Raw genomic sequence first — 18,369 nt, 5'->3', positions numbered from 1 at the left:
CTTTGGAATTAACGTTTAATGCATATTGGAAAATATAAAGAGAGCAGCTCGATACTTTTCTTAAAAAAGGTTCTACTATATCTTGCGATCAAACAGACTAATAGTTATTACTGAACCAGTTTATAAACATGTAATGGGTATTAAAAACACGAAATAATCTGAGAACAATGTACTTAATGAAAAAGTACAAATTTATATAGGTGGGGGCGACCACCTCTGAGAGAAGACCAGCTTACAAGCTAAAAGCCACATATAATATTCATTTTCCCCATGTCATAAAAGCAGTCATTAAGCTCCGAACGGCCGTCTCTACGCTATACTGGCCACGAGCGGTGAAGACTGGTACTCAAAAAACGCGACTTCTATAGATTCTAAACAGGATTTCTTCTAGGCGTATAAAACCGTTTCATTTCCCACATCACCCCATAAATGATAACAAAAAAACAAGACCTTCCCTTTCTTGTGGTGGCTTTACCTGGTGTGTCAGACAGAGGAAGAGGTAGGAAGGGGTCAGATGGTTTGTGCAGCGGAGGGCTGGGATCTTGCCCCTGCGCATCTGCAGGTTTATCCACAGCTGGCCCGACAGAGAAGTGAAAAAAGAAGGAGTAAGAAGCGAGAAAGAGGAGAAGAAGAAGAGAGTCCTCAGTGCGAGAGAAAAGCATTTCCTCATACTTCACTATGCATTTATAGTATTGCAATCAAAACAAAGTACTTTAATATGTCTTCCGCATTGGTGGGGGTGTATGGGACGCAGAAAAGCATCCCCACCAATTAAAAAATACCACTTGAAATTATTGAGCTTTTTGCTACAAATCTAAATTTTCAGAAGAGCACTTTTTCATTCTGAACGGAGGTTTTTCATGAGTTATTGAGGAAAACATGCTTGTATAATAGTTAGTAAATTGCTATTAAGATAGGCAACAGCACAAAGGAGAAGAAGCTTATGAATGTGGGGCTGGGGTGTGACATCACCTGTTCCGCTGGAAAACAGAGAAGGTCCAAAAGAATCAGCCTGAGACACAGCAGGGGGAGCTGGAAACCCAGACAGGAGGTCCTCTGCTGAGCTGCTGAGCTGCTCCGACGGTTTATCTGCAAAGGAACGGAGAGAGCGATGCTTACACCAAGACCAGTACAAAAGAAACTCGATCAGGACAGCGAGCCATTGTGTCTTCTCCCAAGAAAGTTTAAATGTCAAAATGATACGATGTATTTATAAGATGCACAGAAACCGAACGAACCAATAAACGTACAACACGAACAATTTCGAAATGTCTGCTGTGCATTTATATAATTATCATTAAAATATACCTTGACCAAGGAGTACTGAGAAACATTGGACTCAAAAATACAATAAAAAATAACAATAATAAAAAAAACAAAAAAAACAAAAAACTTACTGTCTCCCAGCTTGGCAAAGTCCTTGTTCAGGAGCTCCTCAGCAGTGAGTTTGGAGAAGTTATCATCGTCAAAAGGATTCCATCCCGAAGACTCAGGTGGGTTGTGGACATTCTGCTGAGATGTCCGAGGAGACCCAGAAGGGGTGGTTGTGGCTGACCTGATACGAGATAAACAAGGAAAGTATATTTTACGATATGTGCTATTTCAATACTTTTAACCAAAAACAACCATTATGTTATTTTATGGAACCATGGTATATTACCACCACCAGCACTGTGCACCTACATGTTCATCCATACTTTGCTCTACTTTCTTCTAGTGTGTGCGAAGGAATGCATGCACACAAGCAATATAGAATATCTGACCATGGGAACTAAATGGCATTTTGTAGAAAACTTAGTAAAGGACACATGCAACAGAATTTAACTTAGGAGTAAATGTTCAACACCATTACATAAAACACATAATCCTTTAACCTCTCCAGACATGAGAGAAACGCTATAGTGATTACTCATAAGAATGAAGCAAGTTAATAGAATCTCCTTTGGCTACTAATGTTACAACTTGGTTTAGATACATTGGTGGTCACATGCTAATCGAAGGAGGAGAGATAAGCGGGACGTCAATATTCCACTTTTATTGTGCTAAAGTGGAACCATGGGGTAAACATCCTGACAGCGCGCATGGAGTATTCCTGGCGTACCGAGCCTTCTGTACTACAGACCAGAAATATTCTAGGCTGCAGAACCTGTGTAGACTTCTGCAGCAGGTGTCGGCACAGTTTGGCTGATGTCCAGCTGTATTTCTGTGAGGCTCATATTGCAGAATATAAGGCAGGGAATCTACCCACCCAACCTCATGTCTCATAGGTCTGGAATACTGTGGTTTTTGGAACTTATGAAAGCATCAGAGGATCACCTTCTGCTTTCATCATCAGCACTGGTATTCCCAGGTGAAAAGATAGGAGAGCAACTTTCTAGAGCTGCGATTTTTGTTCTGTATCAGTCTACTGGTACCCATTTTCAACCTATCCTGTAAATCTCCACGAAGGACATTCCCGCACCTCCCTTACTTACCTGGTGAAGGTTTGAGAAGGTGACAAGTATGCCAAAAAAATTCCTACCTGCTTTCAAACATATATATTATTTAATCATGGTTCCTTATTACATATTCTAGGTCTGCAGCAATACAAAACCACTAATCCACTCCAACCACACAAGAGGTTAAGAACAGCCTTGTGCACAACACTGACAGATAGAACACCTAATTTATCTTGTTGTAAAGTTATATTAGACCCCTCTTAAATCAATCACTGTCCTCATTAGAGCTTACAAAACACCTAGCGACCATTACTGAGCAATATGGTTATTTGCACGGATAGCTTAGAAATCTTTGCTGAAGAAGCACATTTTGAACGCTCACTTTGACTTGTTGAGGTTTGCTTCGGCAGCTGCTGCTTGAAGGAGCTGGGTCGATTTACTAGCAGGGACACCGAAGACGGCGCTGTGTGTGACGTCACTGAGAATCCTTCGGTGTCCACCACGCTGCGTCTTGGGTGACGAGGGAGGCGTAAGAGAGCCCAGCTTTTGCCCTACAGAGGGCTGAGCGGAGACTGCCTGGGGCTTCTGGTTTGTTCTTACTGGAGCTTGAATCTGAAACAAAATATTACAGCGGTTTTGGGTTTATACATACCTATATTTATTCTAAAATGTAATCTATATTGCAGGACAGTGTTTCACCGCCGACCAGCACAGACCATGGACTCTTCAGGTCTGCAGTTCACTAGGTTCAGAATACACTTTCTGGTGCGTGCTTCACCAGTAACCCCCAGAAATGTACACAACACTCACCGCTTGTTCCGGAGGAGCTGACGGCTGAACAGCAGTAGGTATGGTTTGCGGTTGCGCTGGCAAAGGCCCCGGTATCGGCACTACTGCTTTCTGCTGCATGGCAGCCTGCTGTGCCAATAGCTGCTGCTGCAAGTAATACGCCTGGATCATCTGCTGCTGCTGCATCGCCTGCATCTGTGGTACATAAACAAGAAATTAACACATTTACACACATCACACATAGAAAGACAAGCATGTAATGACAGCAATCTAACAAAAGAAATAAAAAAACAGCCATGGTGCACGTTATTCATTTGCCATAACCGCTTCCGTACTCACCTGCTGAGCCTGCAGCATCTGCTGCTGCTGCTGGAAAAGAGCCGCCGCCTGCTGCTGCTGCAGGAGTTGCTGTTTCAGGTACAGTTGCTGCTGGTGAGACGCAGGCACCGCAGCTTGAGCCGGCTGCTGGGCCGTGGTAACCGGTGTGGTAACCTGTGGTGCAGGCTGTGCCACTTTGGGCTGCGGTTGTAGCTGCGGACCAGGTTTCACAGCGGCCGGCACAGGCGTAGCCGTGGGGGGCTGAACACCTGCAACTAAAGGGTCAGGATGGAAACAAGAGAACTCAGCGTGAGAACAATGTATCATAAGAACTACATTCTGGGGCGGAAAACCATTTAGTGAATTAATTTAAACATTTAAGATTAATTTTTAGCGATTTTTGTTAACTGGAGTTAAAGTGATTTGTTACACAGGTACCTGGACTGGGTGTCACTGGTTGTATGGTTGGTCTTTTCCGAGGTGTTAGAGCTGGCTGGATGGGAAGCATGCCAGGGTTAGGTTGCGTCTGTCCAGCTTTAGGCCTCTGTCTTGGGGCTATAGAGGTCTCCATGGTTGGAACTGGATCTGTTAGTCTGCAGAGGGGGTAATACAATATCCATCATTAAATGCCTCTACTGCAGATTATATAGCTCAAAAAAAAGTATATCCACTGAACACTAACTGCACAGCACCTTCCAAGGACGAGGTTGTTGCATGAGAGAGAGCTCGGAGGAATAGCAATAACCTCAACCTCTTGTTACTAGTTTAGAAGGAACTTGTCTTTGGGGCTTATTCGCTAAAGAAGCCGTTTGCAGGAGGGTTGGGATTTAATATCTCATTCTCTTCACCATGCATTATAATGTTTAAACTTTTGGGCTATTGGTGACCCAACAGAATACATAATTCAATGTGTTTTTCAGGATTACAGTATTCAGGGACAGTCAAACATCTCATGCCAGGAAACTTCAATGGGGTTGGCCCATCAGAATACATAGTACTATTAGGGAGTTAGCATTTTCAACCCTCCTGCAAAGCTCCCTCTTTAGAGAATAAACTCGTTTCTTGAGCTCAACTTCAAGACATTAACGCTGAACAGGAATAAATGGCTGAACAAGGGTATTCATATGGTTAATAATTAGCTGGGGTTTCTGATGCCCATAGGACATGGATGGAGAAGGTGCTTCTCCCATCGGTCTCCGTTCCCCACAGAATGACATGGAGAGAGTGGTAAGCGGATCTAGCAACGGTCACCATTCGCTCAGAGGAACATGGAGAATGCAAGAGTCTCTCATTGTCCACCTCATGCCCTGACCAGGGATGTGGGTGATTCTCTGCCACATCCGTACCGGATGAAGGCTACGTGTTCCTTCTTTAATAAAGAGGTTGTGCAGCGGCGGCTGCCCTGAAAGCGAATGCTTCTATCGAGGCATTTGGAATGCAGTTTGGAGAAGACTCGAAGAGAATACTGGCTGCTGCAGCCAAGGATCTTCCCCTGGTGCTCGTCAAACACCCCATGCCGGTTTCATATTAGCGCAATGCATGCATTATGATTTTTATGCGGCGAGTATCCCTTGTACAGAAGCTAACAAAGCCTCCGCTGTTACACCCAACGCAGATCTCTACATTTACCTGGCCTTAGGGGTTGTTTTCTTGGCAGCTGCTTCACCGGCTTTCACCGGCTCTGGGAGTTTTGCTGGGATCACAGAGTCCTGTGGAAATACACAGAGACAGACATTGCTATAACTTTTATCCAAAAGGCCTGGGAAGCCCTAACAACGCAAGGTTCTGGTATTTCCATTCTAAGGATGGCCCGGTTTTGTTAAAAATCATCACTTACATGCACATTTGGAACAGGGCATTCTCTCTTTGCTAGTTTGAAGGCAAAATAGGACACTTGGTAGATATCTGGCCTCTTATCTGGGTCTGGCTCAAGCATATACCCTGTTGGGCAGAGATTCAGACGTATACGAAAATTAATAACAACAATAGTAATAACAATATAAAACAGTAAAACACAACATATAACATGTAAGACTTAAATCCAAATCACTCACCGAGGCCACAATTCACTTTTTACAGAATAAACCTTATTACTCCAATGCATTTCCCTTACTGTGATGAGCCCTTTCCTTGCTCTATGGCAAGCAATCAAGCACTAATGTTACTGAAATAGTATGCAGCCATAAAATAAAATAATAATAATAAAAAATAATAATAATAATAAAAGCGTTGTTGAATTAAAGCCTTATCAATGACTATGGAATCTTTCTACAATTTTAATTCTGGTGTTAAATATTTTAATTATGCACTAATGATAATTACGTATTGAATGTCTGAATGGAAGAACAGCTGGGATAAAAAAAAACCCAAAAAACAACCCATATAGGCATATGTGACGCAGAGGTAAAGCGTTATGAAGAGCAGAAGACTTACGCATGAGGCAGTGCATGTCCTGAGAATAGCGAGAGTTGTCTGGGATGGTGAAATTTCCATCACAAATAGAAACCTGGCTTTCTCCAAATGGCAGAGTGAAGAAGCAGAGCTTATACAGCAAACAGCCCAGGGCCTTCGTGGTGAGATAGAGAAGTGGATAAAGACAATGGTCATCATAGTTCCCAAATGGAACAATCCAAAACAAACACGTAATGAGGAAATTAGAATAAAAATTAGAGGCCGACGTAAGGCAAACAGGGGAAGAGCAGTGGCCAACCGGCTGGTCGGTAGCCACTTCTCATCATGAAGCTCAGCAGGGGGTCGCTACGCCTGCTGCCCAGAGATCGGAAATTATACGACTTTGCTCAGGAAACGCTCAAGTTTAGTGACTGCCCCCCCAGGCAGCAGGCAAAATATAAAAAATGACCATTATATATTAAAAAGCATACAAAATAACTACATTTATTTAGGGCACCTCTTAATCACAATGTTTGATATATCTTAGGTCTCAATTTACAAGCAGTTATTAAAACAGTGAATCTTTACATTTGATATAATATTTGAGCTAGTATGAGAGAATAAAACATGAATGGGACCCTGCCAGCCAGACATTTGGGAAAGATCTGTCTGTGAAGGGGAATTTGGGAACGAGTGTTTATAACAAACCCAGATATCGGCCTTGACGGTGATCACTTTGCCGCTATAAAGATTCACCATCTCAGGGGAGCGGTAGGAGAGGGTAGTGTATCTGAAACAGAGAACAGGGTTGGGTGGGTTAGTCTCGTACCATTTGCGCTATATACCATATGTGCTATATACCATATGTGCTATATACCATATGTGCTATATACCATATGCGCTATATACCATATGCGCTATATACCATATGCGCTCCATTCAACAATGCTTACTTAATATTGGCATTTATATTTAACTAGTAGCGAATTATACATTTCAAAACTATATAAATAATAAATAAAAACACAACAGCGGTCCTTAGAGGAAAGAAAGACATCGCTGACAATGCTGGATGAGCCCAGAAAAGGTAAATGGTGCGCTTTTTCACCCCAAGTTGAGTGCCAAGAGTGTGGACAGCGAAAATAATTGTCCTCCGTGCTGGGAACCAGAGGACCTCATGCCTTCCTATAGTGTGCAGGGGGGGGGGGTGAGAAGAGTTTTTAATTTTCATTTTGTTTTTGTTAGTTTAAAGCACTACCCATCCATGCCACAAGGCAGTATTTGATGCTTTCATTATAGTTTTACATGTTTATGTTTTCTGCGAGCTGCACTTAGTTATTATTCTAAATATGAAATCTTCATCTGGTAGCAAATCTTAAAGATTAGAAGTCTTTACTTTAAAAAAATCATGTTTGCATCATTATATACCGTATTTGCTTGATTATAAGACGACCCCCCAAAACTTGAGTATTATTTTAGGAAAAAAGAGAAGACCTGAATGTAAGACTATAAGAAAAAAGTTTTATTAGTAAATATTAATTCGCATGTAAACTATTTTTTCATATAAACTAAAAAAAATATTTTTCAAATAAACTATTGCATTTTTTGTTTTTATTTCCTTTTACTTTCCTTTACATCTGCCCCACAGCTTTCTACTCTGCCCCCCCAGATATGCCTTATACCCTCCTATAGGCCACTCTGCTTTTTCCTCCCTATATATGCCTTATTCCTCCCTATATGCCCCCCTGACTTACCGATGCATCTCTAGATGGGGCTTCTACGACTGAGCGCCGGAAGGTCACGCTCCGTCATAGAAGCCAAGGCAGAAATGCTGGCCGCAGCAGAGGTTGACTTTCTGTTATTTGTATCTAACAAATTAATTTATGACCTGATTTATATAGTTCATATATATTTTGGAACAGCGAGGCGTTTGCCAGAGGTTTACACAATGCCAGGTGCTGGCATACAGCTGAAGCTTTAAACGCGTCCTGTGGCACTAGCCCGACCTATGGTGCTTTATGGTGATTAATGTATAGCACCCTCTACAGTGATTCTATACTTGTATCTACCTCCCATTGCCCTGGTTCTTTTGATATATTATTTTATATTTTGTTAGTATTTCTGTGTGTTTTATTTATTCATTTGTTTTATGTGTGGATTTCTATTTTTGTCTATTAAACATTATTTTACCGTTTATTTTAAAGTGCTGTCTATTGATTTATTTCTTTGCTATAGGCCTCTCTATTTTTTTAGGGGGGTCTTTTTTTTTTTTTTTTCAGGATTAGCAGCTTTGTTCCCTGTTTTATTGCAGCCAACCCTCCTCCTGCTTAGTATTTTACACCTTTGGTGGCTCGTTCACTGGTGTTTGCATAGTTCTTATTAACGTACACTAGACACAGTAGTTATAAATATATTTTGGCGCCGTATCTGTATCACAACGTCAGGTAAATTAAAGAGACATTTCCATTCTCTGTAGCAGAACCTTACTTTTTTATCTCCTCCTCTACTGTGGTGACCCCCTCGGTCTGTGGGTTCTGGCATTTATTTATTGCACTCCCAAAATCACACAGCACGTAATGACCGCGGTCATGTAGTAGGATATTCTCCACCTAAAATACACAAAAACCACACATATGAAGTTACAAGCAATGGTAGCTTTCACAACCCCAACATTCACCGACATGCGATAAACGACTGGGTTTTTCAGCAAAGGACGGAGATGCGTGTAAAATACACATACTTTTCAGGAAGTTAAAGGCAAACTACATCACTTCTGAGGAAACAACCCTCACGTGAAAGGTACAAATGTATCCTTTAACAGTAATTGAAAGCGTGCTTGTGTCATCACATTCTGTTGCTAAACATTAGTAGTAATTGCCAGTCAAGGCCCTTAATAAGAACGGCTGTATCGCCATCATACTTTCTATAATTTATACATATTTTGCAGGAGAGGACCCAGATCCCTGCGGTGGGTTTCTCTTGAACAATATCCACGCAAGGGGAGCAAATGACACCAAAAACCATTACGGCCTTCGGTAGAGGGACACAGAAGAAAAAATATTGACCTAGATACAGAGAATAGGTAGAAATTGTGGGCCTATTTTCTAAAATTTACCACAGTTCTGAGGTCCACGAGTTGTAGGTAAGAGGAGAAGATGGAGCACCAGAGGGTTCCTTTCCCATAAAGTCCCTAAAGAAAGATTTTACGATTCCGAAAGCCCTTGGCGCTGGAAGTTTGGGTTACAGATGATCGGATTCTCTATTAATGTGGGGAGTTCTTTTAAAACACAGGCAATAAAGATCTTACATTAATCTATTCTATAGATTGTAAATCATGTTTGGTGTAACTGATGTTTTACCAATATGGTGATATTAAATTAATAAGCAAATCCTGTCATTAAGGGAATTGTCTGTTTTATTATACAAATTTGTTGTGGGTTTTCCCCCTCATTTCTGTCGCCATTATGATTGCAGTCATTAAACCTGCTGTTTAACGCCACGGAAATTCAATTTAAGATAACTGTCAGCAGTCGGCATGTTACTCAAACTCCTGTCACAATACTCCTTACCTTTAATCTCAAGGAGTTTAGTACCTTTTGTATGGTTATTGTATGTAATTTACTAACAAAAGCAGCCCATCTTGTGCACTCGTGAGCATTTAATATTAATTTCACGCTCAGCACTGCAGATGCCATGTTGTAAAGGCAAAAATAAGCTAACTAGACCTCTAGAATTTGCGGCCAGTTAAATGGGAATTTTTGTTGAAGAACATCCGCACCGTTCTATCTTAGGATATCAGAATGCAAATCGAAGCCGAAGATTCTAGATAAAAATATACATTCCCAGTTCGACTAGATTCCGCGCTGTATATTTATATTTCAAACCCAGAAGGTAATGGTGTGTGTGTGTTTATGTGAGATATATATTATATATATATATTATATACACACACACACCGGCATATACACAGTATATAGCATAGTATATATGACAATAAACTGACTTGATCAGCTGGCAGAACTAATCTGCACTGGTTTTTACAAAGACCGTGATATTCCTGGTCTTATGAGAATGACTTGTGGATAAACACATGCTGTCACTTCATTACCATAAATCATTTCCATAGCCATCTGAAGGGGTAAAAAAGGAACGAAGCCAGCGTTACTCACAGGGTCCCGGGGCGCGCGTCTCATTACAGCGGTGTTTACGTCTGTTAGGTGATGCATCATGCACGTTTATAATTAGACAGCACTTGGCTAACAACAACATGTACTTATTTAAGAATACCGATGACGCCACGTGTAGGCATGTAGCGGGAGTATACAGTCTGTAAACGGACGACGATCACAAGGACCGAACGTCTACCTAAAACCAGCTGCCATATCATTTATAAATAGAAAAGAAAGCAGAAGCTGGAGTTTTCCCCAGAAAAAGAGACATCTCGTGTAGGTTAAGGGGCTCTTATCTGCCCTTACATTTTGGCCGCTGCGGCCGCGTTATCGGTCGTAAAGTAAATATACTAAGCTTGCAATCTTTAAAAAAAAACATAAGATAATTGAAATGCGGTATTTGCCAGGCTAGAGGAACGAGGCTGTAATCACAGTGACTTTCCAAACGAATATCAGAGGAGAAATAATTGGGCTGCCACAGCGCCTGCGAACCTGTGAAAAAAAGAGATATTTCTGCAGGCTGGTGTGATGGAAATTAGCATTTGCTGGGATAGACACCCAGTGGAACATAGATGGGGGGGGGGACGGGACACGTTCTTCTGTGAAAAGGGTGCTCACAGGTAACATTCAGTACCCCTATTACCTTTAATCACGCGCCTCAATTACAGGCATACTACAGTAAAAATACTTCTGCTTCCCTAATGGGGGATTTTTTAATAAGCGTGCCATGCTAAAGGGACCACCTGGCCACCATGCTTATTTACAAGCCCTTTAAATCCACAGAGCTAATGTGAGCCACACGAGTCACAAGCAAAAGTTACACGGTACCTGCCATCATCCTCATCACGGCATTCAACATGGCTGGAAAGCCACCATACCACACAAGGCTATTAAAGGCTCCTCGCCGTATAAGATGCAATTAACCAATTCACTTTTAATTAACTCACGTAAGTCACATGGTGGATTGAAAGCCGCTAAAATTGTAATGGCATTCTGGCGTGTTAAAGCATTCGATTGCCGAGTGCGATGAAGATATACGGCTATATTTTTTTTTTTTTTTATTATGCTTTGTCTGTAACCACAAATCTTTTTATAGCCATACCTGCTCTTTAACACATTATTTAAATAGAATCCATTAGCCAGCTAAGGCTGGAAGCACAGTCATTACAAGCCTCTCCGAGATAAAAATACCCTTTGCTCTGGAAGATCAGGGTACTGACCACAGAGCGGCTTTTAAAGTCAGAGAGGTGCGCCTTGATGAAAGCTGCATTGCTGCAGCTTCCTGCATAGCCAACATTGTTTGGTACTTGGGTTGATTTTTTTTTTGGCGTTTATAAGGCCATGCAACAGGGAAACATTATATATATTTTTTTTATACATATTATATATTTTTCATTCCAGTCAGAAGCTGTGTAGAATTAATTCACTATTAAATTATAAATGTTACAAAGGAAAGGGCAGGTTTTAGATATTCTAAAAACTTAAAAGGCCATTGTCTGATATTAAAAACTTGGTGGCACTCATAGCAGATATTTGTTACTTGTGGAAATACCCAGAAACTCTAGCTGCACAGCAGGTATCGCGTGTGCTTGAGTGGCACACAGATCCGCCCGCCAAAGGTTTAGGGTATAGACCCCTATTGCTTTGCTCTCGGGTGTGTGGCATTGAGGTATACATTCATATACCGGAGCTGCGGAAAATCCTCAACATATGCCTGAGGATCACACGGCATCGTTCACATGAGCAGACCAACGAGAAGAAGCCCCCAAGATAATGCATTCGGGGCAGGATTACCGCAGCGCCACATATATCGTCATCACTGCACAAGGGGGTGCTGCTTGGGAGAGAACAAAAGACTCTCCCCCACTGTGAGGTAAAAATAGTAAAAAGTAAGAAAACTGACACTAGATAACTGTGAAAGCCTGCGGGGTGTTTATGGCATGACTATATGTCAGGCGCACAGACAGAAGCCCAGATTCAAGCCTCTAGCAGTCACAGACTGATGAGGATTAACGAAATAATCCCCCACAGATGTGACCCTCTAATCTCCCAGAGAGATGACAGGGTTTAGGGTTCAGAAGCGGTAAATTAAGGGAATTAAGGCAGCAAAGAAATGGCTGCTGGTAGAAGTTGACAGTGCGATGCAGAAACACTAAGCGGCAGGGTGATGAAGGAAAGGAGAGAGACACGGCCTTGATTATTACCTAGCCTTTGGTATCTCACCATGGCTGGTACATTTACATGCTCGCCCCTGCTCTCGCCCCCTATCTTTGCAGTCTATGCTACTCAAGCCAGACTAATTAGGACCGTCGCAAGTTCTCTGTTGACGGACTGGATCCGTGCATCCTTTCCCTCTTGTTTCCACCCGTGTATCAGGACACGTACTTGTGAGACTTAACCTGTGTGTTGGTCAGAAATGCTTTAGACACGATAAAAAGGAAGTCTCACGAAAGCTCGTCATTACAAAATACCCTTAGTACAACATGAAGTTACATAAACAAATCTAACCAATATCCCTTTTTGTTCCCTTACCAGAACACAAATACCGACTCATTTCTAGAAATAAGAGGCATGGTTCTCTGTATTTTTATTTCATTAAGGCCACAGACATTTGAGGTGCCGCACCACCCTGCATACCTTGAGATCCCGGTGTATGATAGGAGTCTTGCACTGGTGGAGACGGGCCACTGCCTCGCACGTGTCACAAAAGATCTGGAGAACTTCATTCTCCGTGAATCCTGTCTGCAGCCGCTGGTTCATCAAGTTGACAACTTGACCTCCTGCAGAAAGCACAGAGTTACCATTCTTCTAAATGGTGGTACATGAACGATACAGAAATGCCATAAATTGAAATAGAAGTGAAAGCGCAAAATTAAATCTGACTCATCTCTGCTTAGTTAGTATGGCATAAAACCTTACACCCTATCACAGAAGATGGAGCACTACCATACAAACTAACTTGATGTGACGGATACATTTTCAAGCAGACATATGTTATGATTCCATGTTATTAGTAGACTTCAGCGCCATCAGAATCAAGGTACTCTTTCATTAGGCCAGTATTCCAACATAGGTGACAAAACAACTAGTGTACTGTGAATATATAGAGCCTCACCTCGACAGAAATCCATCAGGATCAGGACCTCCCAAACATCCCCACCGCTCATAGAATTAATACTGGAGTCAATGTACCCAACAATGTTCTTGTGTCCGGAGAGGTCCCTCTACAGAGAAAGTGACAAAGAGCATCAAGCATCAAGTTAGGAGAAAGAATAGAGTGTCATTATGAATTAAAATGAACTATCAAAAAGGCCAGGAGCTCCTTAGACCACAACGTGTTGTAGAAAAGTAGGCATGTGTAGAATGGGCATTACATATTAAAGAGATATTGTCAGGAACATATCCCATATTTCAGAAATTACATGTTCTTGATTTTAACCCTCATTATAAATGTATTGAATTTAGCAATTTTACTGTAACAGTTAACATAAGGAAGTGTTACTTTACAGAGAGGGCACCAGATAATGGGAACGGTCTCCCAACAAAAGTGGTAGAGGCTAATACAGCAAGGGAATTGACACTGCATGGGACAGGCATAAAGGAAATGACATATGCAAAGATGCCAATTTTAACAAAAAACTTTATTTTACAATTAAACAAAACATCAATACAGCATGCAAAATAGTTACGTTGTCAGAAGATATACCGTATTGGCTCGGATATAGGCCGCACTTTTTTCCCCCACTTTAAGTCTTTAAAGTGGGGGTGCGGCCTATATTCGGGGTCTAGCGCCCGACGCCCGGGACATGCAGTCCCGGGCGCCGGGCAGGCAGCGGGGTTAGGATACAGATCCCCCGCAGCGGTGCAGGGGACCTGCATCCTACTCCCCGATACGCTCAGACAGCCTCCCCTGCCAGCACTTCCCACGGGGGGGGTGCCGGCACGGGAGGTTGTCTAAGCGCATCGTGCGGTTGTCTAACCGCACGATGCGTTTTACCTCTGGCCCCCCGCCTGACTTACCGGAGCAGACTCCCGGGTGTCTTGCGGGGCCGGCGGGGGACATCTACGCAATACGCGTATACAACTTCCGGTGCCGGCACATCCGGGGGGGGGGGGGGGGGGGGGACAGTGGCAGCATATCTCGGGGGGGGGACAGTGGTAGCATATCTCGGGGAGGGAGGACAGTGACAGCATATCTCGGGGGGGGGGCAGAGTGGCAGCATGTTTTTTTGGTGCTTTTTTAAAGAAAAAAACTTTTTCTTTAAAAAAGCACCAAACTTTTAGGGTGCGGCCTATATACGGGGGTGGCCTATATCCGAGCCAATACGGTATATATTTTAATTCAGCAGATTTCAGAATGCTAGCACTATAGAGAACATATCTAACCCTTCTTTCTATCCTAACTGAACCCCAGGAAAACTATTGGCATGATGGAGGTTCTAAAGCAGCTACAGTATTGTTCTGGTGACCACACGAGTTCCCGTGAGTTTAGTTGCGTGGAAAAAGTATTTGCTGCCTGTCTGAATTTCTGCAATATTGCATTTTTTATTTTTTTTTAAAGATCACTTTGTAACTACTTCAAAATGCATTCTTTACCTGCGAGAGTGTGGATAAAGCCATTTACTCATGGGAGAAGCTGCCGCTCACCACCTCCTCTGTGACCTGGTTGTCACACCACTTTTGATGCTTGTAGCAGCTAACCAGTGGTAGAAAGTGCATGCACTGAACTCAAGTGCTTTATTTGAGTGGAGCTGGCCTATGATGAGAATTCCCTTCATACACACTGATAAGTGGGAGACGCACTCAGTTGGTAACTCACTAACCTGCCCTGGGACATCATGCAACTCCTTATGGTCTTTTTGTATAGCGAGGCTGTGAATTGCTTGGTTAATGTATAGCAGTTAGTGAGAGCTGCTAATGCTGTTCTTGTTTTGGCTGCATGTGGGAGTACGGACCCTGCATGTTTGCAGCTGCTGGAACACCTCATACTTTACTGGTGAGTAACCCAGACATTACCATCACTCGCTGCTGAGAATCTGCACCCCACACACAGCCATCGGTCTTTTTTTTTTTTCTTTTTTAACATCATACACTTCATGTTTTCAATACATGGAACCAGGGGGCGCAATTTGGAATCCTCCATATACCTCTAGAGACAACCAGTAGCAGTGTTAATGTCACCAGGTTCCCAATGTATTAGAAGACAGGGGGGCCCTGATTCCAACCAACAAGGTTTTACACTTATAACACTGGCTTCCAGTAGGAACAATGTACCATGCATTATAGTGCATTTGCACAAATCTCATGTCACAGACACATGAATAAATAAAACACGATGGCTCCTTCTTACTCTTTATCTTCCACTCAAACGACTCCCTTATGCTGCAAGAACTACAAAAGCTCACTTACCATGATCTGAATTTCTCTCTTGCACACCTGGAGGTCATGCTCATTATTCACATACATGCGCTTCAGTGCACACCGCATGCCATTGCCGGTCCGGACAAGAAAAACAAGAGCAAATCCACCTGTGGAAGACAGGTTACCATTAGCAAAATGAAACGGTACATTTTACTGTAGCATGACTAAGATGCAGCACATTCTGTTGTTGAACGGACAAGCGATGTCAGGGATAGCTGGTTAGACCAGGGTTTTCTTTTTTGTGGCCATCAATACAGTCACAGTCTCGTTCTAATTACTGCACAAACATCATGCCCAGCCTGGGATAAATTAATTGCCTTTCATTCTAGAGCGCTACGTAGTTGTAATCCATGAATGAGACTACTCAGACCCCGACTTCCCCCGATTCATACTCATGAGAATCATGCACAAAATAATCTTGACACAGGTCAATCAAGTTTGGCCCGGACAAAGCTAAAAGAAAATCCCAATTGTAGACAAAACTCCATACCCTAGCAACTCTAGGAAAAGCTTTAATGGAATTTTCCCCAAACTATTTATCCTGGTGGGGGGTGGGGGGGTTCAATGCAACTTGGGGTAGCAGGTGCCATCTCAGATGAAGATGCCCAATAAGTCAATGAGAACTAAACTTCAGACATCTCTGCATGAAGATCTTGGTGGCTTCGGCAAAATGAATACATTTCCAGATCCCTCCATCTTACCATAAACATCAACACCCCCCATTTTTTTTTATTTTTAAGGAAAATTAGAATACAGCGGCTGCATGTAGGCGATGGACATTGAGGTATCCACTGGCGTTCTAAGTGCTTATCTTTATTTAAGCAGAAGTAACAGTATGGCAGGCTTTTTTGTGATTTCTCTTTCTGCGTGAAGGCATGGAGCTCACTCAGAAGAAAATGTTTTCCTCCCACCTGGGGACCGATTCTATTATTAAAGGCAGTCAGGAAGCGGCTAGGACTGTTTATCTTTCTGCTCTCCCTTCCAAGTTATTTTTATAGACAAAAACTATCCCTTGATGACTAGACAAAGATTTTTAATGTAAAGGCTTTTGCTTTAGCGAGTGCTTTTCCTGCAAACGTGACGCGAGTGTTAAACGGCAGACATTTTGATGTATACGTTACAAATACCATTGTGTCCTAGACTACGGTCCCTAAAGACGTTTGTGAACGTAACCACTGCATGATACGGACACGGATGGTAAGCAGGAGATCTGACTAATGCTTTACTACTTATTTTGGTTAGCATAGGGTCCTAATAATAAAAAAAACTTTATCAAATTATCAATCACTTAACCCACTTCCGCTTTTGTTCAAATCACTCCATCAATGTTCTGCTAAATGTCGACAACTATATCCAAAATGGCCTGGAGCTAGGTGAACATGCAGGTGCAATGCTTCTAGATTTTGCAAAGGCCTCTCATATGAAGGACCATATTCACGATTTGTAATAAAATAATAAAAAAAATTGGTGTAAGTGATCACTCAAACTGTCCACTTATCAGACTTAATGTGTGCCATTATTTAAGCAGTGCCTCATCTCCACTCCAAGTTACTTTTGGAGTCCAGCTGCCCCCCAACAATTCATTCTTGGACAGCACTACCGGTTCGCAGAGGTTGATGGATGGTTCACTTACAACGAATGATCCCTACATAAAACAGTCTGAATGGTCTTTGGAAAAAGACAAGAAAGTACAAACCTCAAGCTAGAAATTAAAACAGTTAGAAACTGGCTCCAGTTGTTCCAAATATCTTGGTATACCACCCATTGTACAGCGCTACAGAATTTGATGCAACTATATAAAACAATAAATAATAATAATAATATGGCTAGATATTCCCAACCTCTAATTTAGTCTTCAGATTGATAAAGTATCAGCTTCCCTCCACAATAAGTGTCTTTTACAGAAACAAGACTTGCTTAACTTCCTTGGTAAGAAAAAGGATTGTGCAACAAACTGTCATGTCAGCTATTGACACAGTATACATATATGTGCCACAAACTTAACACTGTGTTCTCCAGTTTATTAAGTACCTATCTTTGTGCTATACCAAAATACCTAAAGTATCTGATGATGAATTCCAGATGTATCAATTACATTTTCTGGAAAGCTGCATCCTAACCTGGGCAGTAAACTCACTCCATCTCGCTGCACCTCCTAGCCCTGCTCCTCTTTAGGTTCCACAAAAAGGAAGCAGATCGAGACACCTTCTCCTATAGAAGAACCCCCACATTCCAGAAGACCTTCCTCCTCTTTAGGATCCCTCAAACTGTATATATCCACGGATATAGCATCAAAATACCATTACAATAGCTGTAAAAGGGGCACCCCAGCTATGACAGCCGAGTGTCCTCTTTAAATTGTCATCATTGTCCCCCTGCAAATGCATGAAGGGATTCACTTTGCGTATGCCTGCTTTTTCTGTCCTCCATTTTCTTGTTCGGCCAAGCCCATCATGTCCTCCTCGTCACTGTGCATGCAGCTATACTCACCACCAGCCTGGGCAAGGATTCAAAGTGGTCTAACAAGACCCCCTACACACATGCAAGTGCTTCCTTGAGCTCAAAGGGGAGTGCTTTCCTGCCACTAGCTGGCCACTTCAAGCAATTAAAAGTGCCTTGTAAACCCCGACCAAGGCTGGAGCGTTGCACAGGTTCTAGAGCTGCAGCTTCTCGTGAAGATAAGAGGCTTTTATTTCTTTTTTTGTGTCCCCTCGAGGTAATGAATGCATAATGTACTATACCATGAATGCTTCATAGCAGAGGTTGAACAGCTCAGTAAACTTAAATTGTAAACGCTCTCCAGGACATATTTGAAAAGGAGAGAAATCTTAACATATTTTTCC

The 18,369-nt window shown here is 42.2% G+C and overlaps 1 protein-coding gene across 1 annotated transcript in view; it reads right to left on the bottom strand.

Moving 5' to 3' along the window:
- The window catches only part of LOC149300164 (AP2-associated protein kinase 1-like), a 40,905-nt gene that overhangs the window by 16,142 nt on the left and 6,394 nt on the right, over positions 1 to 18,369 (bottom strand). Inside the window, exons 2-15 of the mRNA XM_089485579.1 lie at positions 15,515 to 15,633; positions 13,221 to 13,329; positions 12,743 to 12,885; positions 8,424 to 8,545; positions 6,645 to 6,726; positions 5,979 to 6,111; positions 5,383 to 5,486; positions 5,175 to 5,254; positions 3,984 to 4,138; positions 3,567 to 3,820; positions 3,249 to 3,422; positions 2,821 to 3,050; positions 1,398 to 1,555; positions 973 to 1,089 (exon numbers count right to left, since the gene is read on the bottom strand). Coding sequence (XP_089341705.1) covers positions 973 to 1,089; positions 1,398 to 1,555; positions 2,821 to 3,050; positions 3,249 to 3,422; positions 3,567 to 3,820; positions 3,984 to 4,138; positions 5,175 to 5,254; positions 5,383 to 5,486; positions 5,979 to 6,111; positions 6,645 to 6,726; positions 8,424 to 8,545; positions 12,743 to 12,885; positions 13,221 to 13,329; positions 15,515 to 15,633 — 1,980 coding nt within the window. The remainder of the gene's footprint in view (positions 1 to 972; positions 1,090 to 1,397; positions 1,556 to 2,820; positions 3,051 to 3,248; positions 3,423 to 3,566; positions 3,821 to 3,983; positions 4,139 to 5,174; positions 5,255 to 5,382; positions 5,487 to 5,978; positions 6,112 to 6,644; positions 6,727 to 8,423; positions 8,546 to 12,742; positions 12,886 to 13,220; positions 13,330 to 15,514; positions 15,634 to 18,369) is intronic.

The sequence above is a fragment of the Sceloporus occidentalis genome, unplaced genomic scaffold, assembly GCF_023333645.1.
Source record: "Sceloporus occidentalis isolate IW3139 unplaced genomic scaffold, rSceOcc1.0.p SCAF_26, whole genome shotgun sequence".
Classification (NCBI taxonomy): domain Eukaryota; kingdom Metazoa; phylum Chordata; class Lepidosauria; order Squamata; family Phrynosomatidae; genus Sceloporus; species Sceloporus occidentalis.
This window is presented reverse-complemented; position numbering and strand designations above follow the sequence as displayed.